At 43.1% G+C, this 27342-nt stretch overlaps 2 protein-coding genes and 1 long non-coding RNA gene across 4 annotated transcripts; 2 read left to right on the top strand and 1 right to left on the bottom strand.

Annotated features, from left to right (window-relative positions):
* Positions 1-3102: 3102 nt before the first annotated feature.
* Positions 3103-17540, bottom strand: LOC129847591 (uncharacterized). Of its 2 annotated transcripts, XR_008758442.1 has the most exons (4): positions 17012-17540; positions 10860-10906; positions 10424-10710; positions 3103-5807 (listed from the first exon to the last, which is right to left on the bottom strand). It is a non-coding gene; the product is annotated as an uncharacterized LOC129847591 (long non-coding RNA). The 2 variants fall into 2 exon arrangements; XR_008758441.1 differs by lacking the exon at positions 17012-17540 and having other exon boundaries at positions 10860-10943.
* On the top strand, positions 5742-7113 carry LOC129847590 (J domain-containing protein DDB_G0295729-like). The gene is made up of 2 exons (XM_055915343.1): positions 5742-5826; positions 6122-7113. The coding sequence occupies exons 1-2, from the start codon at positions 5744-5746 to the stop codon at positions 6939-6941; spliced, it is 903 nt and encodes a 300-aa protein (XP_055771318.1). The 5' UTR covers positions 5742-5743; the 3' UTR covers positions 6942-7113.
* LOC129847589 (golgin subfamily A member 6-like protein 22) lies at positions 7230-10968 on the top strand. Its single transcript, XM_055915342.1, has 3 exons — positions 7230-9634; positions 10224-10731; positions 10880-10968. Exons 1-3 carry the CDS (start codon positions 7435-7437, stop codon positions 10902-10904), a joined length of 2733 nt encoding a protein of 910 aa, XP_055771317.1. The 5' UTR covers positions 7230-7434; the 3' UTR covers positions 10905-10968.
* Positions 17541-27342: the final 9802 nt, after the last annotated feature.

The raw sequence follows: 27342 nt of genomic DNA, 5'->3' as shown, positions 1-27342 counted from the left end.
GAAGGGGAGCCCGATGATCCAGTGGAGTGTGACGTGGGATGGGAAACCGCCGAGCCAGGAAAACCTCTCGAGCCAGCCAGGGCGTGAAAGCCTGAAGGGCTAGCTTAGGCACCCCGGTTCCATCGGCAGCGGAATCCACCAACGTCACCAACAAAACACAAGACAAACAAAAAAACTCCTGGACCGGCTGGGGAAGCAAAAACTGACGATCCAGCTGAGACCCGACGTGGGATGGGCGTCATCCGAGTCAACCGGGGCAAGGAAACCTCTCGAGCCTGCTAGGGCGTGGAAGCCCGACGAGCAGGCTAGGCGCCCCCGGTTCCATCGGTGGTGACCCAGAGCCGATGCCACTATTCCAACCAGAACGCCAGTACTCCCCGATGCTTCGTATATGGCTGCTGCATTCTGTCACACTGAGTGACGCTGGAGAGACGAAGCAGGTACGGGGAGTAACATTTAATAAATGACGGACATATAACGAGACAAGCACAGCGTCAGCAAACAGAAACTTAGACAAGAAACAATCAATGCAGCAGCAGGGAACAGAGCAAGGGAACAGACAAATATAGGGGAGGAAATTAACATGTAATAAGTGAGTCCAGGTGAGTCCATTAACGCTGATGCGAGTGACGAGGGAAGGCAGGTGTGGGTGATGGATGGCAGGAGCGTGTGATGCAGGGTAATCTGGCGCCCTCAAGCGCCAGGGGAAGGGAAGAGCGGGAGCAAACATGACACTAATCATCAAAACCTGATTCGTGAATCAGGTGTGCTGGTGGTGGAATACATGATATTTTATTTATTTATTTACCGTTATTTTACCAGGTAAGTTGACTTTGCAGCAACGACCTGGGGAATAGTTACAGGGGAGAGGAGGGGGATGAATCAGCCAATTGTAAACTGGGGATTATTAGGTGACCATGATGGTTTGAGGGCCAGATTGGGAATTTAGCCAGGACACCGGGGTGTCCATATGAACTGGTTAGGGGGAGGACAGGTTTGAGAAGGGAAAGACTAAATGGACTTTTCAGACCAACATCCCGTTGACAGCCATTATAGCCAAAACCTAAAACTGACCTTAACCTTAACCCTAACGTTAACCAAAGCCTTAAGCCTTAAAGGTAGTCTCATCATGGGTGTGATTCAGACTGTAGATTCTCCCTGTGTCCAAAAAACGTCCTCTCATCATGGGTGTAATTCAGACTGTAGTTTCTCCCTGTGTGTCCAGTAAACCTCCTCTCATCATGGGTGTGATTCAGACTGTAGTTTCTCCCTGTGTGTCCAGTAAACTTCCTCTCATCCTCTCATCATGGGTGATTCAGACTGTAGGTTCTCCCTGTGTGTCCAGTAAAGCCTCCTCTCATCATGGGTGTGATTCAGTCTGAAGCTGGAAAGGCCAGAAGCAACCAACCCGACCACTTTATTACTAGTTGGGGATGGATAGCATCTCTAGAGTCACAGTAGGGCATTTCCATGTAAAAGGACCCAGGAGCACCAACGTGATGCTCATAGGAAGGAGCATGTGTAATTGGGTGTCAAATGAAATCTAAGAGTGTATATTTTTGGGAAACGTAATTCTAGATAAATTTTTCAACCAGTGAAGGCTTTGATTTCTGGGTAAACAGATGGAAAAGGGATCTTAGAAAACATTACCAGAAAGTCTTAAAAGGTCAAATATCAGAACTACATAAAAAAAAAAAATGTTGCCGTAAAGACCCCTGACTACTAATATCAACACTTACATTTGGTTTGGAGAAATTGTTTAAGGAATATTGACTTGTGCCTTGTAATTCCGTTACCAAACACCCACATAACTTTCAGATATTTTCACATTTGGATTTGTGAGGAGGATAATGAAAGTTCACAGAAGTAACAAGTAATGTTGGAGCTAACAATTAGTTCTAGTGATTTTTCTGATATATATTTTGTTTGTGAATTATTATGTTATTAAAACTCGTAATTCCGTTACCAAAATGGTAGCGGAATTACCAAAAAATCTGTTACTCTGACCAGACTGACTGATTTGGTTTCTTTTCACAGACACTAGAATTGATTAACTGTCTATCTCAGGAGTCATATTGAGTTGGTTTAAGTCTCAGTGGTCACACTGAACATGATTCAGAGTCAAGCTTACTGATTCAGAATCAAACTGACTGATTCAGGATCTCTGTTAACACTATAACTGCTGGGCCTCAAGACCCCCCCATCAAGCAGATGAGCAGTCATTTTGACTGCAGCATTCTAACAGTGTAATACATTTCATATATGCTATCGCAAAAATAATCATTTGGTTGTTTTTATGAAAGCCATGGGTAACATTAGAATACCATTTTTATTTGATTTACAAAAACACTGTAGCGGGTTTCTTATGTACCACAGGAGAACCAAGAAATGAAGAGCGACACCACGGCTGTCTGTCAGGCTTTTATTTTGATCTGCAATAGTATTGTGAAAAGACAGGACAGGAACACATCAGTCTCCAATGCACCATCTGACAAGTTGTTCTTTCTCTCTCAGTGTTTTCTCGGACTCACATAAATCACATTCATATATAAAGCCATAATGTATACTATAAAATAATAACCAGTCCTTAATTACAAAGAATGTATAATCTTAAATCTTAGACAATAGAACCATAGAACCATACCTGCAATAGTATTGTGAAAAGACAGGACAGGAACACATCAGTCTCCAATGCACCATCTGACAAGTTGTTCTACACAAGAGCCTGAAGAAAGGTAAAACACATGTCTCACATCCCTAATACATTGCTAGGTGCTTTCAGAGATTTGATAGTACCAAGATACAACAACTCATGTACAAAAGCACTGCAACACAAACAAGTTACAACGTGAAGTCGCCTCTATCCCATTCAGACCGTAGAGGACAAAACTGCATCTCCCATAATGCAACGCCAGCACCAGCTCAGCTAACCGTCTGCATCACAGAAAGGCATGCTAGCTAGCAACAGCAGCACTTTTAGCACTCTGTAAACTATATTAATAACAACAATAAAACTCTGAAAGTTACATGTTTCAATAGTCTCTGTTAGTAAAACGTTTACTGTTGACAGGAGAACAAGAGGAGACAATAGGACGAGGTGGATAATTTTATAATAAGGCCGTTTAATCACATGTAAAGATATCTTAGTAAAATCTTGCAGCAAGGCTCTTTCTGTCTGACTCCTAGTGAATCGTCCGGGAAAGAGGCCAGTTTCCAGAATTGTACAGTACTATATAGACAACAAGCAAAGTAGGTAGATCTGCGAGTCCGGCCTTCCGATTGGTCGATCTGGGTCTTGGGTAGTCCTGATCAGGCCTGGTGTCCACGTTCCATTGGTTCCTGAGATAGTTCTTTGTCCTGAGGTCCAACCATGGGTTGGGTGTGTCTGTGTGATTGTCATGGGGGAGGGGAGTTGTGGGTGTCGTGTATATGTCTAATGAGTCCAGCATATGTCCAAGAGAAAGAGGGGGTGTGTATGTTGTGTCCACTATAGCTAATGTTGAGAAGTTGTTAAAACAAGTTACCAATATCTAATACAATTTCTTACATCTCACACTCCCTTATAACAATATCTACAGCATTAACCTTAGGATGTTTTATTTATTTGACGTTATGGACTTCTACAAAGGAGTCATCTGCAACACATACCTTTCTCTCAGACTGAGGAGAACGGGAGCTACGGGTAGTACCAGGGTGTTAGTAGGTGACACAAGCACCCAGATGAAATATAATACATTTAATGAAACAAAACCCTAAGATGTTAACATCATTCAGCTACTGTAGCTACCTACCTAACATCAACAGGCAGCACCAGTAGAGCAACAATTAAAAATAGACACCAAAAGTAAAGTTCCTTGTGATCATAGCGATCTGACTCCCCCCTTCTGTCTGAACTTGGAATATTCCTGTTAGCGGGCTTGGGCCACTGACCCCCAACCTGGTTGTTCTGTTCTGCGTTGTGTACTATTCTAATAATTTGAAGTTTGATGGAATAACCTTTTGAACTCTACTACATTTATATGTAGATTATATTTTGGTTTTATATTTCATATTTGATTGGTGATTAGGCCTATGACTTTTGATTCCACTTTGGCTACCTTGTGTAGCGTGGTTCATTCTGCGTTGTGTACTTTTAATTAGGACGCTGCCACAACTGAAGGTCTGCTAGTTGAATTATATGTATTTGCCCTGCACACGAAGAGAAAACACACATTATGTTAACCCTTGGCGCAGTCCTAGCTCTCAGGCACCTTGCTAGCCGAAAGTCAGGCAAAAGAGCGCCAAATTATTAACATGCCCTCTTGACCTGGCCTATTTGAATTGGTCCTTGTGTGCAACTTGGTGCATATTCTAGGGGAACAACATCACACTGCTACATTAAGTATAGTGATTGTAGGTGTGGTGATGGTAGGTGTGGTGAAGTAATTATGGTATGGTATTTGTGGCGATGGTAGGTGTGGTGATGGTAGGTGAGATGGTTGGTGTAATGGTAGGTATAGTGATGGTAGGTGTGGTTATGTTAGGTGTGATGTAGGTGTGTCAGTTGTGGTAGATGGGTGTGATAGTTGTGGTAGGTAGGTAGGTTTGGTGGGTGTGGTGTGATGATGGTAGGTGAGGTAGCTGTGGTGATGGTAGGTGTAATAGGTGTGGTGATGGTTGGTTGGTTTGGTGAAGGTAGGTATGGTAGGTGTGGTGAAGGTAGGTGTGGTAGGTTTGGTGATGGTAGGTGTGATAGATGTTGTGATGGTAGGTATATTACTTGTGGTGATGATAGATATGGTAAATAACCTTAGGCAAAAATACGCGAAATAAAAGTAAAGTGGAAAATAGTTAAAAATGTCTTGATCAATTATGAGTATCTAAACAAATCGACTTTTGGACACTGATGCGCAGGAGAACCCCTAGCTGTCAATCAAGCAGGCGCGGTGAACGGATTATGACGCTCAAGCGTTCCAAATGACGCAACAATACAGTTCCAGAACAGAGAAAGTTAATGCCGAAGATGTTATTCGGTTAAACACTAAAACTGCGCTTTGACAAGTGTGATTTGAGGTGAGTCAAATATTTACAAAAGTTTACAATACATTAACCATCCGCTAGCCTACTTAGCCTATAATTCTGTCATGGTAAGATACCACATGTGAACGTTAATGTATTTGAAATATGTTTTCTTTCTGACATTACCTAGCTAGCCTTATAAAACACAATTATTAATTATGGATTCGTTTTTTTCTGTTGCTATCAATCACTCTATCTGTATTTACTCTTCTGTCTGTCTGTCAGACTATCTGTCTGTCTGTGTACTGTCTAGCCAGCATATGCCAGAAAGATTCTTCACATAGGCTCATATTCACAAAGTCTCATAGAAGGAGTGCTGATCAATGATCAGTTCTGTCTTTTAAATCAAACTGAATACGTTTTGATGGACAGGAGGGGACCTGATCCTAGATCAGCACTCCTACCCTGAAACACTTTGTGAACACAATCCAGGTGTACTGTGATTATGAAGTTGTGATGAGGTATTATTATATTAGTCGTGCTGATGCATGATGGGTTGTAGGCTAGAGTTTGAGTACCGTAGTCTGAAGGCTGTTTCTGAATTCACTGACCTGGTGAGTAAATGTTGTTTACAATGGCGCCATCTAGTGACAGAAACATAGAAACACACATTGTTGCTGAAAGAAGGCATCTCTTTATTTTCCAGAAATAAAACTTGTAGACCTTTCCTGCAGTCTCTGAGGAGATGGACACCTCTTCTTCTTCTGGACGATCTCCGTCTCCTACTGGGACTGTCTTCTTACCCCCTCCTATCATGTGGAACAGTCTGTAAGTCATTCTTCACATAACCTAGCTCTGGTCCAGGGCATTATGTGCGGCTTGCTGAAGGAAGGCTCAGTGTCTGCAAGCTGTACTTAACGCCCTGGACCAGAGCTACACATTACCCACCTCTGGCCATCATGGACAGTCAACTCATCACATTCACGTACTGTAAGTCACAGTTGAGTGAATTGTGTGATTAATGGCAGTTTGATTGATCAGAATTTTAATTATTATTGTAATATTGTAGTAAATTGTCTGAGTTCACTTCCTAAATGATGTGTTGACATTCCTTCGCTCCCAGCTACAAGCAGGCAGAGATGGAGATTCAGTTCCTGAGGGAAGAGAAGAAGACCTGTACAGAGAAGGAAGCCCACATGCTTGAGTTGAGGGGGAAGGATCGAACGATCCGAAATCAGAAGAAGGAGATGGACAGACTTCAAGTGTGCCTCTGGGAGGAGGAAAAGAAGAAGAGGAATGGTGGAACGGAGAAGGACGAGATGATTGAACAACTACAGTCTGAGACAGACCATCTCAGAGCCCTTTTGAAAGATGAAAGGAGGAGAAGAAGAGTAGAAAGGGGTATTATGAAAGAGTGGAAGGCTGAGATCCTGAGACTGAGGGAGGCAGAGAGCCACAGGGAGGCAGAGAGACAGAGGGAGGCAGAGAGACAGAGGGAGGCAGAGAGACAGAGGGAGGCAGAGAGACAGAGGGAGGCAGAGAGACAGAGGGAAGCAGAGAGAAAGAGAGAAGCAGAGAGACAGAGGGAGGCAGAGAGACAGAGGGAGGCAGAGAGAGCCACAGAATGGGAGGAGAACCAGAGCAAAATGCAGGAGATCAACAGACTACAACAACTGCTGGAGCTGCTGATGGTGGACCTACAACTGGCCCACGTAAGACATGTCATTGTTATTATTAAAAGGCAGTGTATATTCACCCGCCTGAAAATGACTGGCGGCAGACAGCTGTATGCTAATCCAATGTTAACTTTTATTCCTTTCCTTAACGTTAACTCTTACCTTAACCTCACTGAAACTATACCTAACCTTTACCATAACCCAACCCTAGGTGCTAAACCTAACCTTCATTTATCTCAACCCCTACGCCTTTCTTCTGCCGGTTGAATATCCACTTCCTTATTAACGTCATTACTGTTGTTGTTGTTGATAACTGTATCTGTGCAGGTTGTAAATAATTGCATTAGTGAAACATCATTTGTAGGAGTAATTTCTACAAGCATAAACATCAGAGGCAACATTGTTGTAACATCACACAAATTGCAATGGGAATTTCTCAAACCCCTACCTGAATGTGCAAGCTAGTTGTGTATTTGTATTTGTACACATTTTGGACATAATTTATTCCATAAAATGTCTCATAATTTTTTCAAACCATGTCGATACATTAACTGACAATGAATTGTCCAGATGAATTAATCAAAATGACTCTGCTATTGATGTTGTCCAGTGTTTGATTCAATTACCTAGGTCTAAGTTGTATTTCTATGTTTCATTCTCTGCAAATGCTTTGAAAGTATGTCTTGGTCAAAGATTATCACTAATTTAACCTTTTAAATTTAAGCAAGAGATAGAGAGATTGAGGCTATGGCAGAAAGTCATGGAAGATCAGCGACCAAGACTGGCCTGGAACAACAAACCTATTGAGACAGAAAGAGAGAGGGAAAGAGAGAGGGAAAGAGAGGAAGAAAGGGAGATGGAAAGGGAGAGAAAAGCAGAATTGGAAAGACAAGAAATGAAGAAGAAAGTGAAACAGGCAGAAGAAACAATAAAAGCGTTAGAACGAGAGATTGAGAGATTGAAAGAGACTGAAAAGGAAGTCATATTTGAAAGAGAAAGAGACATGCATATTGCAGAGAATGAGAAAGTCAAACTGGTTAACGAAAAGGTGAAAGAGTTAGAAAGAGAGGTTGAGAGACTGAAAGAAGATATGACAACAAAAGAGATTCAATACAAAATCAAATTTGAAAGAGCAAAAGAAGCATATAGAAGACAGAATGAGAGAGTGAAACAGGTTAACCAAAATGTACTAGTGTTAGACAGAGAAGTTGCAAGAATGAAAGAAGAGATTAGATTGAAAGACGAGACTGAACCAGAGAGAACATTTGATAGAGACAGAGAGAGAGAAAATGATTGGAGACGAACTGAAGAGGAGATGAAAAATAGAGTGGAGAGAGAGACGGAGATGGAGACAGCCCTCATCAATGACAAAAAGAAGTCTGAATTGGAGGAAGTCTTCAAGAAAATCAAGGAACAGCTGATAGAATTAGAAAATATGGAAACAGACAAATATAAATGGAAACAGAACCAAATGGACATGGAGGAGAAGATGGAGGGTGAGAACAACAAACAGAAAGAGGTAGAAAGAAAGAGAATGGAGAAAATACCAAAACAGAGACAACAAGAAGATGAGAAGAAGAAAGAGATGGAGAGAGAAGAAGAGGAGAGACGCAAACAGAAGCAAATAGAGATGGAAGAGGAAGAACGAGAGAGGGAGAAAGAGAGACAGAGAGAGATCAAAAGGAAGAGAATGGAGAAGAGACAGAAAAATATGGAAAGAGAAGAAGAGAGACAGAGAGAGAATGAAGAAGAAAGATGTAAACAAAAGCAAATAGAGATGGAAGAGGAAGAACGAGAAGAAGAGAGACAGAGAGAGATTGAAAGAGAGAATGAAGAAGAAATATGTAAACAGAAGCAAATAGAGATGAAAGAGGAAGAAAGAGAAGAAGATGGACAGAGAGCGATCAAGGAGAAAGAGAGACGACAGCAACAAGAGGAGAGAAAGAGAACATTTGAGAGAGATCAAGAAGAAGAAGATATATTGAAACAGAAGCAAATTGACATGGAGAAGGAGGGAAGAGAGAAGGAGAACAAGAGACAGAGAGAGATAGAAGAGATACACAGACGACAACAACAAGAGGAGAGACAGAAACAAATGGAGAAAGAGAAAGAAAGGGAGAAAGACAATGAGAATCAGAGAGAGATGGAATTAAAAGATCAGCAACAGAAAGAGATGGAGAAAGAAAAGATGATCATGAGAGAGAGGGAGGAAGCAGGAAGAAGAAAGGAGGGGCAGAAAAATATTTTTGGGGAAATTGAGGGACAGAATGAACTGGAGACAGAACAGGAGAGAGAGATAGAAGAAAAGCATGAAGTGATTAAGGAAGCAGAGGAAGAGTACAGGGAAAGAGAAGAGAGAGGAAAGGAAGTAAGCATGAAGAAACATGGAGTAGTTAATGTTAAAGCAAAAGCACGGGAAGTCTTCAATAGACGTAAAGAGAGAAGGTTAGAAGTGTTGAAGGGGGAACGAGAACACATAGAAAGAGGACAACAAATCAGGAGGGAGAAGGAGGAAAGACGGCTGGAGATGGAAAGAAAACAGGAGAGGGCAAGACAACAAGAGGAGCAGGAAAAAAAACAAGAGATTGAAATTGCTAGACAGAAAGAAATGTTCAGACTAAGAGAGGAGGAGAGGCAGAGAGAGGAAGAGAGAGAGGAGGAGAGAAAGAGAGCCATTGAAGGCCATTTATCTTTAATCAGAGAGAGAGAGATAATAGAGGCAAAAAGAAGAGAGGAGATGGTGGAAGAGGAAAGAAGGGAGATCCTTGAAAAGCTCAAGAGGGATGACTTAGAGGAGGAGGAGAAGGAAGAAGACAAGGAGGACATTCTCCCACCTGATAAAAGTATCCGAAGGAGAGCTGTGGGCTGGATAAATAAGAAGTGGGAGGAGAGGAACCTCAAAAAGATCGAGAGAACCTATCAGAGAGAAGCTGAGGAGGGCTATAAGATCGTCCACATAGGTAAGACCTGTTTTCCCTCTGCTTATGACATCATCCTCTTTAGTCTCCTCTACACACATCAGTTACACACCAGTCATCATATTGCATCATTGTTTCAATATAAAACTACTGTCTAAAGAATATGTTAGCTGACATGGCTAATTGAGTGACTGACTGACATAACAAGAAAAATACTGCTGATGTAACAAACACGTGTTTAAATGGTACCTTGTGTCATCTACTAGTCTAACTCTCAAGACTAAGTAGAGACCCAGGAAGAGTTCCTTAAAAACACACACAAAAATGTGTTTTGGGGGGATCCGGGGGCTACTAGTGGCCATGCGGCCCTAAGCGATCACATATGCCCTGGCACTATACAAAGAATAGGTGCCAAAGAATAGGTGACTCATGTTCAACTTAAGGTCAGGTCAATTCGGGATGGGAATTATTGCACTTTATTGACAAATTCCATGCTTTGCTCAACTGAAAAGAGTAAAGAATCATTGAGATTAAATTGTGTTTTCTATTCTTCATTCCCTGTGTCCATTACATTTAAATTGATACCAGATCCCTAAGTTGAATGTGAACTCTACTTCTTCTCCCCTACCAGCCATCCCTGGACACACAAGGCTAACAGCCACCATGACACGGGCAGAGAGAGAGAGGGAGAAGAGGAAGGAGCTTTTGAAGGCTGAGAAGAGAAGGAAGAAGATGGAGGATTTTAATAAGCAGTGGAGAGAGCAGTCCCTGCTTAAAAAACAAACTCATCAGAAACTGATGGAGGAGAGGGGGAAGATGAAGGGACATTACCTGGAGCAGATGAATCTGGAGGCTGATGCTCAAATCAACACCCGGTGTCTAACCACCCAACACAGCCACGATTATCTGGAGACAACACAGCCCACTGGATCTGGAGATGACCACCAGGAAAGGCCAAGGAGGCAACAGGCATGGGCAGAGAACCAGGAGGGGAGTTCAGAGAACCAGCAGGAGTGGCCAGAGAACCAACAGGGGGGGCCAGACAGCCAGCAGCTAGAAGCTCCAGAAGCGGCTGAAACATCAGAACCAACCTCCAAGAACAAGAAAAGGCCAGGCATCTGGAAGAGAATTAAGATGGGGTAAAGAATGTTTAAACATCTATTCATGTTTTACACTGTTAATATATATGTTGTCCAAGTGTGAGCTATTATCCAAATGTGAGGGTTTAGTATACATGAAACACACATGTAAATATATAGATACTTACCTGTCTCTGATGTCTTGCAGCATTCCTGACGTGCTGTCTGCCTAGAGCTGGAACTCGAAGAAGCCACAGTTCCACTGAGGTTACGTTGGTCATTAAAAGTGTCGCCCAATAATTCCTCCTCCTCTTTAAGTCATCAAGCTACATTTCCTCCACAAAACATTATCGTCTCCTCAAGCCAGAAAGTATACTATTTATCAGGCAACAAACCCTCGAAGGTCAGTGACCCTCCTCCCCAGAGCAGAGGTTCTCATCTTTATCCTAATTAAATTAATCTCTGCTCACCACCTCTACTGTCCTAGAAAATATCCCCAAATGGACATGGTTTAAACAGAAGCCCTCCCCTCAGACCAGTGGCTCCAAAAACCAGAGTTTCTCATCTTTACTCAAGTTTAACGCAACTCTGATCATTTCCACCACCTCACCTGTTAAGGGGAGGTCTGGGAGGTGGTCTGCAGGTAGCCTGGACCGGACCGGTAGCAGCTAAGTTGCTGGCTCCATCCCCAGGCAGAGCTGCTTAAGTCAGCCCAGTGATGTTTGACGATGTCATTTTTGTTATTAAAGTTTTACGTTTTAATAAAAGCATTTATTAAAAAAGCAATATTGTTGTTACGGTGTTGATTGTTTTGTTATTTATTAGAATTGAATCATCCAGTAGTCATGGTAGATGTTAGACTTTCAGTGAGACACCTAACAATCCATCAGTTTGCTACAATGTGTGACATGTTATATTAGAGAGGAGTCCTCTATACACATCTATTTTAGACCATAGGAGAAATATCAGATTGAAATAGCTTCTCTAAGAATCTGAGGAGAGAGCAACAGTAGACGCATCGTTAGCTCTCCCACCTCCAGTTCAGTACTTGGGTCATTCCACCAGTTGAGTACCTTTTGGGGAGTGTAACTTTTATTTCACCTAATTCTAACATTCTGTCATAAAGAGCACATGTTCAACTTAATAAAACACATGTTTTCCCATCTCAAAAGTAAAAAATACATACTATAGCAAGTGCCTATTAAGTGCCAAATCAAGTGACACGGTTGACTGTAACAGAGTTGACTATTTCATTTAGAATCAACCATAGATCCCCATGTGACAGGGGGAATGGAATGCAAGATTACCAAACAAATGTAAATTGTTTCAACATTTCTAGACTGTCTATCTATAGGTAACAGGGTTGATGTGTCCTTGTAATCCTTTTAATCCACAACATCCGGTTTGGAGCGAGCGGTCGCATTTGCATTCGCTCTGCAGGTAGTATAACTTTTCATTACATTTCATTACATTTCATTATAGTACAACGGTTTAATTTGTCTAACCTTAGCAATTTCTTCTTAGCTAGCTACTTAGCCGTCTGTGTATAAAAGATAATTGCGTAATTATCGTATTCCGTCGTCTATCGTAGTCCACACTGCTATCTGCCCAGCAGCTAGCAAACGTCCACCGTCTACCGAATAGTAGTATAACTTTTCATTACATTTCATTATAGTACAACGGTCTGATTTTCATTTTCACTACAGTACAACGGTTTGATTTGTTTGATCTTAGCTAGCTACATAGCCGTCTTTGCATCAAACATAATTGTGTAGTTATTGAGGTTCGCCAGCCAGCTATTTTCGCCCTAACGTAACGCAACGTAGCCAACACTGCTAGCTAGCCAGCTTGCCACCGAATAGCAGCATTGTAGAAACGAGTGCATTACAACGGAACGACTTGATCAGTGTAGTGTTGGCTGACTACACAGTTGTCCTTGCTATCTTTGATTTGTATTTGTTCGATCTTAGCTAGCTACTTAGCTGGCTACATAGCCGTCTTTGTATCGGTGATAATTGTGTAGTTATCAAGGTTCGCTGAGGTTTGCTAGCCAGGTATTCTCGCCCTAACGTAACGTAACGTAGTCAACCCTGCTAGCTAGCCAGCTAGCCACCGATTAGCAGCACTGTAGAAACGATTACATTACAACGGAACGACTTGACTTGTGTAGTGTTAGCTAGCTACATAGTTTTCTTTGCTATCTTTGTATCTAAGATAATTGTGTAGCTTTGAGTAATTATCGGTTAGCTAGCCAGCTATTTTTCGCCTGCCGCGCTGCCGTCCTCCTACCTAGCCAACACTGCTAGCTAGCCAACTTCTACCGAATAGCAGCACTTTAGAAACTTACATTACAACGGAACGACTTGATTAGCGTAGTGTTAGCTAGTTGTCTTTGCTGTCCTTGTATCCATGATAATTGTGTAGTTTAGAGAAATTTAGTGAAATTGTCGAGGTTACCTAGCCAGCTTCACTTTCAACAACGTAGCCACTGCTAGCCAGGCTACTTCACCAGCCAGCAGTACTATATCATTTTAGTCAATAAGATCTTGTATTTTATTTTTATTTTTTTGCAACGTAAGCTTAACTTTCTGAACATTCGAGACGTGTAGCCCACTTGTCATTCTAATCTCCTTTGCATTAGCGTAGCCTCTTCTGTAGCCTGTCAACCATGTGTCTGTCTATCCCTGTTCTCTCCTCTCTGCACAGACCATACAAACGCTTCACACCGCGTGGCCGCGCCCACCCTAACCTGGTGGTCCCAGCCCGCACGACCCACGTGGAGTTCCAGGTCTCCGGTAGCCTCTGGAACTGCCGATCTGCGGCCAACAAGGCAGAGCTCATCTCAGCCTATGCGTCCCTCCAGTCCCTCGACTTCCTGGCACTGACGGAAACATGGCTCACCACAGATAACACTGCTACTCCTACTGCTCTCTCTTCGTCTGCCCACGTGTTCTCGCACACCCCGAGACCTTCTGGTCAGCGGGGTGGTGGCACCGGGATCCTCATCTCTCCCAAGTGGTCATTCTCTCTTTCTCCCCTTACCCATCTGTCTATCGCCTCCTTTGAATTCCATGCTGTCACAGTTACCAGCCCTTTCAAGCTTAACATCCTTATCATTTATCGCCCTCCAGGTTCCCTTGGAGAGTTCATCAATGAGCTTGATGCCTTGATAAGCTCCTTTCCTGAGGACGGCTCACCTCTCACAGTTCTGGGTGACTTTAACCTCCCCATGTCTACCTTTGACTCATTCCTCTCTGCCTCCTTCTTTCCACTCCTCTCCTCTTTTGACCTCACCCTCTCACCTTCCCCCCCTACTCACAAGGCAGGCAATACGCTTGACCTCATCTTTACTAGATGCTGTTCTTCCACTAACCTCATTGCAACTCCCCTCCAAGTCTCCGACCACTACCTTGTATCCTTTTCCCTCTCGCTCTCATCCAACACTTCCCACACTGCCCCTACTCGGATGGTATCGCGCCGTCCCAACCTCCGCTCTCTCTCCCCCGCTACTCTCTCCTCTTCCATCCTATCATCTCTTCCCTCTGCCCAAACCTTCTCCAACCTATCTCCTGATTCTGCCTCCTCAACCCTCCTCTCCTCCCTTTCTGCATCCTTTGACTCTCTATGTCCCCTATCCTCCAGGCCGGCTCGGTCCTCCCCTCCCGCTCCGTGGCTCGACGACTCATTGCGAGCTCACAGAACAGGGCTCCGGGCAGCCGAGCGGAAATGGAGGAAAACTCGCCTCCCTGCGGACCTGGCATCCTTTCACTCCCTCCTCTCTACATTTTCCTCTTCTGTCTCTGCTGCTAAAGCCACTTTCTACCACTCTAAATTCCAAGCATCTGCCTCTAACCCTAGGAAGCTCTTTGCCACCTTCTCCTCCCTCCTGAATCCTCCTCCCCCTCCCCCCCCCCTCCTCCCTCTCTGCAGACGACTTCGTCAACCATTTTGAAAAGAAGGTCGCCGACATCCGATCCTCGTTTGCTAAGTCAAACGACACCGCTGGTTCTGCTCACACTGCCCAACCCTGTGCTTTGACCTCTTTCTCCCCTCTCTCTCCAGATGAAATCTCGCGTCTTGTGACGGCCGGCCTCCCAACAACCTGCCCGCTTGACCCTATCCCCTCCTCTCTTCTCCAGACCATTTCCGGAGACCTTCTACCTTACCTCACCTCGCTCATCAACTCATCCTTGACCGCTGGCTACGTCCCTTCCGTCTTCAAGAGAGCGAGAGTTGCACCCCTTCTGAAAAAACCTACACTCGATCCCTCCGATGTCAACAACTACAGACCAGTATCCCTTCTTTCTTTTCTCTCCAAAACTCTTGAACGTGCCGTCCTTGGCCAGCTCTCCTGCTATCTCTCTCAGAATGACCTTCTTGATCCAAATCAGTCAGGTTTCAAGACTAGTCACTCAACTGAGACTGCTCTTCTCTGTATCACGGAGGCGCTCCGCACTGCTAAAGCTAACTCTCTCTCCTCTGCTCTCATCCTTCTAGACCTATCGGCTGCCTTCGATACTGTGAACCATCAGATCCTCCTCTCCACCCTCTCCGAGTTGGGCATCTCCGGCGCGGCCCACGCTTGGATTGCGTCCTACCTGACAGGTCGCTCCTACCAGGTGGCGTGGCGAGAATCTGTCTCCTCACCACGCGCTCTCACCACTGGTGTCCCCCAGGGCTCTGTTCTAGGCCCTCTCCTATTCTCGCTATACACCAAGTCACTTGGCTCTGTCATAACCTCACATGGTCTCTCCTATCATTGCTATGCAGACGACACACAATTAATCTTCTCCTTTCCCCCTTCTGATGACCAGGTGGCGAATCGCATCTCTGCATGTCTGGCAGACATATCAGTGTGGATGACGGATCACCACCTCAAGCTGAACCTCGGCAAGACGGAGCTGCTCTTCCTCCCGGGGAAGGACTGTCCGTTCCATGATCTCGCCATCACGGTTGACAACTCCATTGTGTCCTCCTCCCAGAGCGCTAAGAACCTTGGCGTGATCCTGGACAACACCCTGTCGTTCTCCACCAACATCAAGGCGGTGGCCCGTTCCTGTAGGTTCATGCTCTACAACATCCGCAGAGTACGACCCTGCCTCACACAGGAAGCGGCGCAGGTCCTAATCCAGGCACTTGTCATCTCCCGTCTGGATTACTGCAACTCGCTGTTGGCTGGGCTCCCTGCCTGTGCCATTAAACCCCTACAACTCATCCAGAACGCCGCAGCCCGTCTGGTGTTCAACCTTCCCAAGTTCTCTCACGTCACCCCGCTCCTCCGCTCTCTCCACTGGCTTCCAGTTGAAGCTCGCATCCGCTACAAGACCATGGTGCTTGCCTACGGAGCTGTGAGGGGAACGGCACCTCAGTACCTTCAGGCTCTGATCAGGCCCTACACCCAAACAAGGGCACTGCGTTCATCCACCTCTGGCCTGCTCGCCTCCCTACCACTGAGGAAGTACAGTTCCCGCTCAGCCCAGTCAAAACTGTTCGCTGCTCTGGCACCCCAATGGTGGAACAAACTCCCTCACGACGCCAGGACAGCGGAGTCAATCACCACCTTCCGGAGACACCTGAAACCCCACCTCTTCAAGGAATACCTAGGATAAAGCAATCCTTCTGCCCCCCCCCCCCCCCCCCTTAAAAGATCTAGATGCACTATTGTAAAGTGGCTGTTCCACTGGATGTCATAAGGTGAATGCACCAATTTGTAAGTCGCTCTGGATAAGAGCGTCTGCTAAATGACTTAAATGTAAAAATGTAATGTGTTATAATTCACCCAGTGGTGATTGCAGCATGTACATCTTGGTGGGGAAAACTCCCCCAAAATGTTTTAGATGAATGCCAGCAGAGCCACTACACAACACAACACTAAACAATACATGAATAGCACTATAACTTTGACAAACGGTGCCCACAAACTGTTAGGGTCGACATAAAGCTTTCCCAACAGCAGAGATTTCTTTTCAGCACCAAGGAGTGAATCCTTTTTAAAAAACATAGCTGATATGGCTGACTTGCTTCAACAAATGTGGTTTCTACTGACACTTGAGAGGACAACGAGTGGATAACAGGCAATCCGTCATTTTGATTACGACATTAATGAGAGAGCAAGATGGACGTAGTCAATATATATAGTCTACATGTGCACCACCAAGTCAGAGCAGTAGGCTAAGTTATGAGAGGGGAAAGGCACAAAATTATTATTGTGAGACATATGGGCTACTAACAGCTTACTACACAACATACACTTAGTAATACTTTCTTAGCTACAGTTTACATATCTCCCTGGCATATTACATCATTTATAGAGCAGCATTCAAGACATTTTTGGACTCACCTTGTTGTGCTGTGCTCTCTTGAACAGGAAGGTGTAATGGCGGTTTGGCATCAAAGTCTGTCATTCTCTGAATTGACTTTACATGAAAAATGCTTCCCTAAAACTTCAGTAGCTTCCACCCCATATTACTTTTATGAATACAACAAACTGATATTGGTTCACAGACCTCTTCCCTCCAATCCACGGTAAATACGTTTTGCCTTTTGGACATTACAAATTAAGTCAAATTGAAAACAGTATTGGTATTGTTGAATTAGGTTTTCACAATAGCAAGCTAGGACTGATGGTTTGGTTATCTAAACTAGCAAGTATGTTTGTTTGGTTACCAAGGCAACTACTGTAGCTATCTAGTAAACTTGCTCGCTACTTCAGTGGATGTTGAACACATTTCTACCGGCAAAAGAACACATTTCTACCGGCAAATGTGTCAAATTATAGCCATGGTATTAAAGGGATAATCAACTCAGGGCTTTATGGGTTCTCTGGAAAATAATGCAAGTCCATGGAAGGTCAGTTCCACAGTGTTCATTATTTGCCATAGAACTCATAGTCCCTCGTTGATTATCCCTTACATAACTTTATGAGCTGAATTTGCCTTTCTTTGCAACAGTGGAAGCTGCTGAGGAGGCGGTGACTCATAATAATGGTTGGAATGGAGTCAATGGAGTGGTATCAACCACATCAAAGATGGGGTTTCCATGTGTTTGAGACCACTCAACGGACTTCATTACAGACATTATTATGCGCTGTCCTCCCCTCAGCAGCCTCCACTGCTTTGCAATTAGTTTGTTCGTTTTCAGTTGTTAGCACTTAGCTAACAGCGTCTATGTGAATTTGGTCTCAGTTTGTGCTAATTTGTTAGCATTCTGGTAATAGATGCCCATAGGTTTTTCTTGTGTTTTTAGTACCCCCTCATGTGCTATGCCGGTAATACTGTAAATCCCGGTATGAGAGAAGGATTGTATGACAATATGAAAATCTGGATACCGCCCAAGCCTAATCACCACACCTACGTACCACATCTACCAAACCTACCTACCACAACTACCACACATACCTACCACAACTACCACAACTATTACACCTACCATCAACACACCTACAATCCACAAATACCACACCTACCACAACTATCACATCTACTATCACCAAACCTACCACAGCTACCATCACCACACCCACTATCACCATACCTACCAAACCTACCTACCACAACTACCACAACAACCTACCACAACTACCACACCTATCATCACCCTACCTACCATATCTATCATCACCACACCTACCAAACTTACCTACCACACCAAGCACCCCTACCATCACCACAAGTAATATACCTACCATCACAACATCTTTCACACCTACTGTTGATGACACAAGTTTACTGGAGAACTGAGACGAAGTAGAGACTCTGGACAGGGTGGATATTCGTATAATAAAAAGCAGTTTTATTCAGAGGTAAAGATATCTGATACAAGCATGCATAGACTCGTTCATTCAGCTCGTAAGGAACCTGCAGACAGAGCACAGATAACAGAAATACATAGTCATTTTATACAGGACAGAAAGTAGGTTGAGTCTGGTAGATCTGGTTTTCTGATTGGTCCTGATCAGGTTGTTGTCTTCTCAGATTGGTCCTGATGAGCTTGGCGTCATCCTTCTGAGTCTTGTATCAAAAGTTCTTTGTTACCAAATGTTCAGCTAAAACAGGAGATTAGGTGTGTGCGCAGATGTTCTTATTTAATCGGTGTTTATGAAAGGTTTATGTCAGCCTTTTGCCCTTGGTTATGTGTGTGTCTCATTATCTCGTGAGATGCAGACCCAAGCACTCTTGCTCAAGGCCTTTCCTGCCTTATCAGTGTTTATGAATGTTCTGTGTCAGCCATCTGTCTCTGGTGTGTGTGTGTCTCAGTTTCTGCTTGTGAGAAACCCTGTTTTTTAGAAAGAAGTTAGTTATAACAATGTAATAGCAATATGCTTGTGTTATTTACAATGGTATTTCTTACACTACCATCACCAAACCTACCACACCTACCTTCACCACACCTACCATACCTACCTTCACCAAACCAACCATCACCACACCTATTACACCTACCATCACCACAGCTACCTCACCTACCATCATCACACAACACCCACCAAACCTACCTACCTACCACAACTATCACACCCATCTACCACAACTGACACACCTACCTACCACAACTGTCACACCTACATCACACCTACCATCACCACACCTACCATCACTATACCTACCATTACACCAACCATCTCACCTACCATCACCACACCTACCATCGCCACAAATACCATACCATAATTACTTCACCACACCTACCTTCACCACCCCTACCATCACCACACCTACCATACCTACCTCCACCACACCTACCATCACCACACCTACAATCACTATACTTAATGTAACAGTGTGATGTTGTTCCCCTAGATTACGCACCAAGTTGCACACAAGGACCAATTCAAATAGGCCAGGTCAAGAGGGGATGTTAATAATTTGATAATAATAATAATAATAATTCAGTGTATTTTTTAAATTTAATTACAGCTGCATAGCTAATGTTTTTCTTTGGTGTACAAACACTTTTTCATATCAATATTGTACATACATGTGATTGTAAAAGTTTTGTATATTTTGGTTTGGCCCATCGCGGGTTATCTGTCTTTCCGTACCCCCTTATTGTTCTCTTTTGCCTGACCTTCGGCTAGTAAGGTATGTTGTCCTTGGCTCCGAAATGGTTTAATATAAAACCGTCATAATGTTACACAATGTACTGTTATGCTACCATAAGTGTTACAATGTGGATAATACAAAGATTTATGTTAACAAGTTTCACAAAGCTCGCTAACTAGGGTATCTATTGTAACTTGTGAGTACTGGGGACAGTGTTTGAGTGAGTGTCCATGTGCTTGGGCAGGTGCCTGAGAAGGTGCCTGAGAGCTAGGACTGCGGTTAACATTATATGTGTTGTCTCTTCGTGTGCAGGTATGTATTTTATTTTGTCCGAATTATGTTCTGTATCATTTTACTTGTAATGTATGCTGTGCTGTTGTGCATTGAATGTGTGCACGCAGCACCTGTTATTTCCTTTTGGCGCTCTTTTGCCTGACTTTCGGCTAGCAAAGTGCCTGAGAGCTAGGACTGCGCCATGGGTTAACATAATGTGTGTTGTCTCTTCGTGTGCAGGGAAAATAAAAATAATTCAACTAGTGTTAAGGCTGCGAAGGTTCAACTGAGATAGGAACAACACCTGAACTTGGTTAAAATAATTGTTTAATTCAAAAGTTAATAAATGGCAAATACATTTTTCGTATATACGGGTTCAATGTTTCATCACGCAGGATAAGACAGAGAACTGATTTGTTACTGACAAAGATATTATATTATACTCATGACAGAGATAGTTCCCACTTCCGAGCCGGCCTGTCAGGGTAGAGACTGGGCGTGGTTTAGACTCACCCAGCCTATCGTTGGTGTTGGCGCTTAAGCTGGTCCCAGCCCATTTGCGCTCTCCGGTGTCCCGTCGCTGTTGCTGTGTAGATTACGCTCCCGCACCCCAGAGACTGAGGTCAGACAGTTCTGCAACATTGTCTGAGCTATTTTGCACCTGTATACAATGCCCACTGTTCTCGCTCAAGGCTAACTACAGCTTCCCAGCACTCTTATCTGGGGCTAACTGTTACTTCCAGCACACACACACACACACACACACACACACACCCAGGCCAACAGTTTGCTAATATTCAATCACGTTGAGTATTCAATCACATATAATACAGTTGCTAATATTCAATCACGTGTGTTATAGTATTGGTTTATAGTGCATAACTCAGAACCTCACAGATGTTCTTCGTGTGTATAGTTTATCTGTTATTGTCTATTGTACACCACAGTCAGCAGTCTCCTGATTCACCCCCCTCCCTCTACACCCCTCCTGTGCCTCTCTAAGATTAGCACAGTTTCGGTCACACAGTACAGCGCCCTTCTTAACACACACACATTCCACACTGCTGTTCATATCTTATGCTCAGATACATTTGTTGCATACACACACATATTTCAGGCTGTGGCCTCATGGTTAGGCCCTGAGCACTGGTAAGAGTGAGAACAATGGAAAATGCAGGTTCACATGAGTCAGCAATTTAAACTTTAATGCATAAGAAGCCCTACGAGCTTATAGTTAGTTAAGCATGTAAAAAACCTTATAAAACCCCATAATAGCAGACCTTCAGTTGTGGCAGCGTCCTAATTAAAAGTACACAACGCAGAATGAACCAAGCTACACAAGGTAGCCAAAGTGGAATCAAAAGTCATAGGCCTAATCATCAACCAAAATATAATCTACAAATAAATGTAGTAGAGTTCAAAAGGTTATTCCATCAAACGTCAAATTATTAGACTAGTACACAACGCAGAACAGAACAACCAGGTTGGGGGTCAGTGGCCCAAGCCCCGAACAGGAATATTCCAAGTTCAGACAGAAGGGGGGAGTCAGATCGCTATGATCGCCAGGAACTTTACTTTTGGTGTCTATTTTTAATTGTTGCTCTACTGGTGCTGCCTGTTGATGTTAGGTAGGCAGCTACAGTAGCTGAATGATGTTAACATCTTAGGGTTTTGTTTCATTAAATGTATTTTATTTCATCTGGGTGCTTGTGTCACCTACTAACACCCTGGTACTACCCGTAGCTCCCGTTCTCCTCAGTCTGAGAGAAAGGTATGTGTTGCAGATGACTCCTTTGTAGAAGTCCATAACATGAAATAAATAAAACATCCCAAGGTTAATGCTGTAGATATTGTTATAAGGGAGTGTGAGACTATTGAAACATGTAACTTTCAGAGTTTTATTGTTGTTATTAATATAGTTTAGAGTGCCAAAAGTGCTGTTGCTAGCTAGCTAGCATGCCTTTCTGTGATGCAGACGGTTAGCTGAGCTGGTGCTGGCGTTGCATTATGGGAGATGTAGTTTGGTACTCTACGGTATGAACGGGATAGAGGCGATTTCACGTTGTAACTTGTTTGTGTTGCAGTGCTTTTGTACATGACTTGTTGTATTTTGGTACTGTCAACACTTAAAGCACCTAGCAATGTATTGGGGATGTGAGACATGTGTTTTACCTTTCTTCAGGCTCTTGTGTAGAACAACTTGTCAGATGGTGCATTGGAGACTGATGTGTTCCTGTCCTGTCTTTTCACAATACTATTGCAGATCAAAATAAAAGCCTGACAGACAGCCATGGTGTCGCTCTTCATTTCTTGGTTCTCCTGTGGTACATAAGAAACCCGCTACAGTGTTTTTGTAAATCAAATAAAAATGGTATTCCAATGTTACCCATGGCTTTCATAAAAACAACCAAATTAATATTTTTGCGATAGCATATATGAAATGTATTACACTGTTAGAATGATGCAGTCAAAATGACTGTTCATCAGCTTGATGGGGGGGGGGGGGGGGGGGGGTGTCTTGAGGCCCAGCGGTTCCAGTGTTAACAGAGATCCTGAATCAGTCAGTTTGATTCTGAATCAGTAATCTTGACTCTGAATCATGTGCAGTGTGACCACTGAGACTTAAACCAACTCAATATGACTCCTGAGATAAACAGTTAATCATTTATAGTGTCTGTGAAAAGAAACCAAATCAGTCAGTCTGGTCAGAGTAACAGATTTTTTGGTTATTCTGCTACCATTTTGGTAACGGAATTACGAGTTTTAATCACTTAATAATTCACAAACAAAATATATATCAGAAAAATCACGAGAACTAATTGTTAGCTCCAACATTACTTGTTACTTCTGTGAACTTTCATTATCCACCCTCCTCACAAATCCAAATATGAAAATATCTGAAAATTATGTGGGTCTTTGGTAACGGAATTACAAGGCACAAGTCAATAGTCCTTAAACAATTTCTCCAAACCCAAATGTAAGTGTTGATATTAGTAGTCAGGGGTCTTTACGTCAACATTATTCTTTTTTAATGTAGTTCTGATATTTGACCTTTTAAGACCTTTTCTGGTGATGTTTTCTAAGATCCCTTTTCCATCTGTTTACCCAGAAGTCAAAGCCTTCACTGGTTGAAAAATGGTTCTAGAATTACATTTGCCAAAAATATACACTCTTAGATTTCATTTGACACCCAATTACACATGCTCCTTCCTATGAACATCACGGTGGTGTTCCTGGGTCCTTTTACATGGAAATGCCCTACTGTGACTCTAGAGATGCTATCCATTCCCAACTAGTAATAAAGTGGTCGGGTTGGTTTTTATTTATTTATTTTATTTCACCTTTATTTAACCAGGTAGGCAAATTGAGAACACGTTCTCATTTACAATTGCGACCTGGCCAAGATAAAGCAAAGCAGTTCGATACATACAACACATAGTTACACATGGAGTAGAACAAACATACAGTCAATAATACAGTGAAAAAATAAGTCTATATACAATGTGAGCAAGTGAGGTGAGATAAGGGAGGTGAAGGCAAACAAAATATATATAAAAATAAATAAAAATATAAAAAGGCCATGGTGGCGAAGTAAATACAATATAGCAAGTAAAAAAACAACAACACTGGAATGGTTGGTTTGCAGTGGAAGAAAGTGCAAAGTAGAGATAGAAATAATGGGGTGCAAAGGAGCAAAAATAACTAAATGAATACAGTAGGTAAAGAGGTAGTTGTTTGGGCTAAATTATAGATGGGCTATGTACAGGTGCAGTAATCTATGAGCTGCTCTGACAGCTGGTGCTTAAAGCTAGTGAGGGAGATACCGGTAAGTGTTTCCAGTTTCAGAGATTTTTGTAGTTCGTTCCAGTCATTGGCAGCAGAGAACTGGAAGGAGAGGCGGCCAAAGGAAGAATTGGTTTTGGGGGTGACCAGAGAGATATACCTGCTGGAGCGCGTGCTACAGGTAGGTGCTGCTATGGTGACCAGCGAGCTGAGATAAGGGGGGACTTTACCCAGCAGGGTCTTGTAGATGACCTGGAGCCAGTGGGTTTGGCGACGAGTATGAAGCGAGGGCCAGCCAACGAGAGTGTACAGGTCGCAGTGGTGGGTAGTGTAAGGGGCTTTGGTGACAAAACGGATGGCCCTGTGATAGACTGCATCCAATTTATTGAGTAGGGTATTGGAGGCTATTTTGTAAATGACATCTCCGAAGTCAAGGATTGGTAGGATGGTCAGTTTTACAAGGGTATGTTTGGCAGCATGAGTGAAGGATGCTTTGTTGCGGAATAGGAAGCCAATTCTAGATTTAACTTTGGATTGGAGATGTTTGATGTGAGTCTGGAAGGAGAGTTTACAGTCTAACCAGACACCTAGGTATATGTAGTTGTCCACATATTCTAAGTCAAAGCCGTCTAGAGTAGTGATGTTGGACAGGCGGGCAGGTGCAGGCAGCGATCGGTTGAAGAGCATGCATTTAGTTTTACTTGTATTTAAGAGCAATTGGAGGCCACGGTTGCTTCTGGCCTTTCCAGCTTCAGTCTGAATCACGCCCATGATGAGAGGAGGGTTTACTGGACACACAGGGAGAAACTAGTCTGAATCACACCCATGATGAGAGGAGGTTTACTGGACACAGGGAGAAACTACTGTCTGAATCACACCCATGATGAGAGGAGGTTTACTGGACACACAGGGAGAAACTACAGTCTGAATCACACCCATGATGAGAGGAGGTTTACTGGACACACAGGGAGAAACTACAGTCTGAATCACACCCATGATGAGACTACTTTTTTTATTTTTTTTATTTATTTAACCCCTTTTCTCCCCAATTTTCGTGGTATCCAATCGCTAGTTTCGTGGTATCCAATCGCTGCATCTTAACACAGCGCGCCTCCAACCCGGGAAGCCAGACGCACCAATGTGTCGGAGGAAACACCGTGTACCTGGCCTCCTTGGTTAGCGCGCACTGCGCCCGGCCCGCCACAGGAGTCGCTGGAGCGCGATGAGACAAGGATAACCCTACCGGCCTAACCCGGACGACGCTAGGCCAATTGTGCGTTGCCCCGCGGACCTCTGGCTGCGACAGAGCCTGGGCGCGAACCCAGAGACTCTGGTGGCGCAGCTAGCACTGCGAAGCACCACCCGAGAGGCCAGAGACTACCTTTTAAGGGTTTGGTATTTGTTAGTGTTTAGGTTAGAGTCAGTTTCAAGTTTTGGCCAGACGGGCTGTCAATGGGATGTTGGTCTGAAAAGTCCATTTAGTCTTTCCCTTCTCAAACCTGTCCTCCCCCTAATCAGTTCATATCATGTATTCCACCACCAGCACACCTGATTCACTAATCAGAGGTTTTGATGATTAGTTGACCAGTGGTACAAAGGGGACTGGATCTAGGTGAACTATGGAGTGTCTTCCAGGGACAGTACAGTACAGACTGAGAACATAACAACAGTGTAGTTTACTCAACTCATTCAAACTATCATGACTATTGTTTAGAGAGAAGATCTGCACAAGGGAATAAAGTGTAAGATATAGCAAGAGAGGACAATATGGTGCAAGGTAGCCAAAGTGGAATCAAAAGTCATAGGCCTAATCATCAATCAAATATGAAATATAAAACCAAAATATAATCTACATATAAAGACAACATGTCATCTACATGTGTTATAGAAAAGCTCCCTTCTCACATCCCAGGTCATGTTTGGACTGGAACGTGACAACTCAACGTCTATGCACATCTCCCCAATAGCCGACAGACAACTTTCCTGCATTGCATTACAATGAATGTACTCCCCAAACGCTTGTTGGAGGAAAAGAAGAAGAGGAATGGTGCAACGGAGAAGGACGAGATCATTGAACAATTACAGTCTGAGACAGACCATCTCAGAGCCCTTTTAACCTGTTGGGGATGGGGGCGCTGTTTAGACTATTTATGCTAATTTGGCTAATTTTTTAAACGGCTTCCCACAAAATCCTTGATCGTACAATATGCATATTATTATTATTATTGGATAGAAAACAGACTATAGTTTCTATAGGAGTTGAAATTTTGTCTCTAAGTGGAACAGAGCCCATTCTACAGCAATTTCCCTGACATGGAGTCAGATTTGAGAAATGTTGGCCACTTTTCTGAAGTCAGTTAAAAGGGCACTGTCGTTGCTATGACTATACGGACACTTCTTACGTCTTCCCCTGGATGCCTTTACGTGATGACGATTCCAACGGGGTCGATTGCGCGTTCACAGGCCCTACAAATGAAAAAAACCTTTAGCTAGCAAGTCTTTTCTTGCTGCGTAACGCGCGTGGAAGACACCGACCCTCTCCTGTTCCAAGCGTTAGTTTAGCCTGTTATATTTCTCCGGTCATCTTTTCACTCGTTATAGGAGTTACAAACATCATAAAGTAGTTAATTTAAAGCGTTTTATAGCAATTTATATCCGTTTAGTGCGATTTTGGGACATTTATTTTTGCAACGATGTGAAAAGTTGGGCACGCTTTTCAGTTCATCCCGAACGCAGTTGACATTTCCACATGGCAAGAGGACAGCTTTCCACCAAAAGACGATTTCTCCCAAGAAAGGATCCTTTGCCCAAGATACTGATGGAAGAACAGCTCAAGGTAGGACATTTTTATTATGATAAATCGTGTTTCTGTCGAAACATTTTAGTGGCTTAGGACGCCATGTTTTTTGACGTAGCTTCGCTTGGCGCAAACTGTATTGAAAAGTAAGGATAAATTAAAAAATGTAATAACGCAATTGTATTAAGAATTAAATTGTCTATCAATCCCTGTCCACCCTATATTTTTTAGTCACGTTTATGAGTATTTATGTATAAGAGTAGATCACTGTCTAAGTGGCGCAAGGACATTTTCTGACCAGCTGAGCTACATTTCACATTGTCTAACCATGATTTTGGTGGCTAAATATAAACATTTTCGATCAAACTGTATATGCATGTTGTAATGTGATGTTACAGGAGTGTCATCGGAAGAATTCTGAGAAGGTTAGTGAAAAAATTAATATCTTTTGGCGATGTTGACTTTTATCGCTCACTTTGGCTAGAATCAATGCTGGGCTGCTAATTGCTATGTGCTAAGCTAATATAACGATTTATTGTGTTTTCGCTGTAAGACACTTAGAAAATCTGAAATATTGTCTGTATTCACAGGATCTGTGTCTTTCGATTCGTGTATGCTGTGTATTTTTACGAAATGTTTGATGATTAGTAGTTAGGTAAACACGTTGCTCATTGTAATTATTCTAGTCCATTTGTGATGGTGGGTGCAATTGTAAACTATGCCATCTACCTGAAATATGCACTTTTTTCTAACAAAACCTATCCCATACCATAAATA

The sequence above is a fragment of the Salvelinus fontinalis genome, unplaced genomic scaffold (genome assembly GCF_029448725.1).
Source record: "Salvelinus fontinalis isolate EN_2023a unplaced genomic scaffold, ASM2944872v1 scaffold_0886, whole genome shotgun sequence".
Classification (NCBI taxonomy): Eukaryota; Metazoa; Chordata; class Actinopteri; order Salmoniformes; family Salmonidae; genus Salvelinus; species Salvelinus fontinalis.
The sequence above is the reverse complement of the archived record's forward strand: the minus strand, read 5'-3'. Positions and strand labels throughout refer to the sequence as shown.

What these genes read in the sequence shown, in the direction of transcription:
- LOC129847590 (XM_055915343.1), top strand. Translation starts at nt 5,744, where the DNA reads ATGGACACCTCTTCTTCTTCTGGACGATCTCCGTCTCCTACTGGGACT. An exon ending in CCTATCATGTGGAACAGTCT is followed by an intron (nt 5,827 to 6,121) that starts GTAAGTCATTCT and finishes CTTCGCTCCCAG; the next exon opens with CTACAAGCAGGCAGAGATGG.
- LOC129847589 (XM_055915342.1), top strand. Translation starts at nt 7,435, where the DNA reads ATGGAAGATCAGCGACCAAGACTGGCCTGGAACAACAAACCTATTGAG. An exon ending in CTATAAGATCGTCCACATAG is followed by an intron (nt 9,635 to 10,223) that starts GTAAGACCTGTT and finishes CTCCCCTACCAG; the next exon opens with CCATCCCTGGACACACAAGG. An exon ending in TGGAAGAGAATTAAGATGGG is followed by an intron (nt 10,732 to 10,879) that starts GTAAAGAATGTT and finishes GATGTCTTGCAG; the next exon opens with CATTCCTGACGTGCTGTCTG.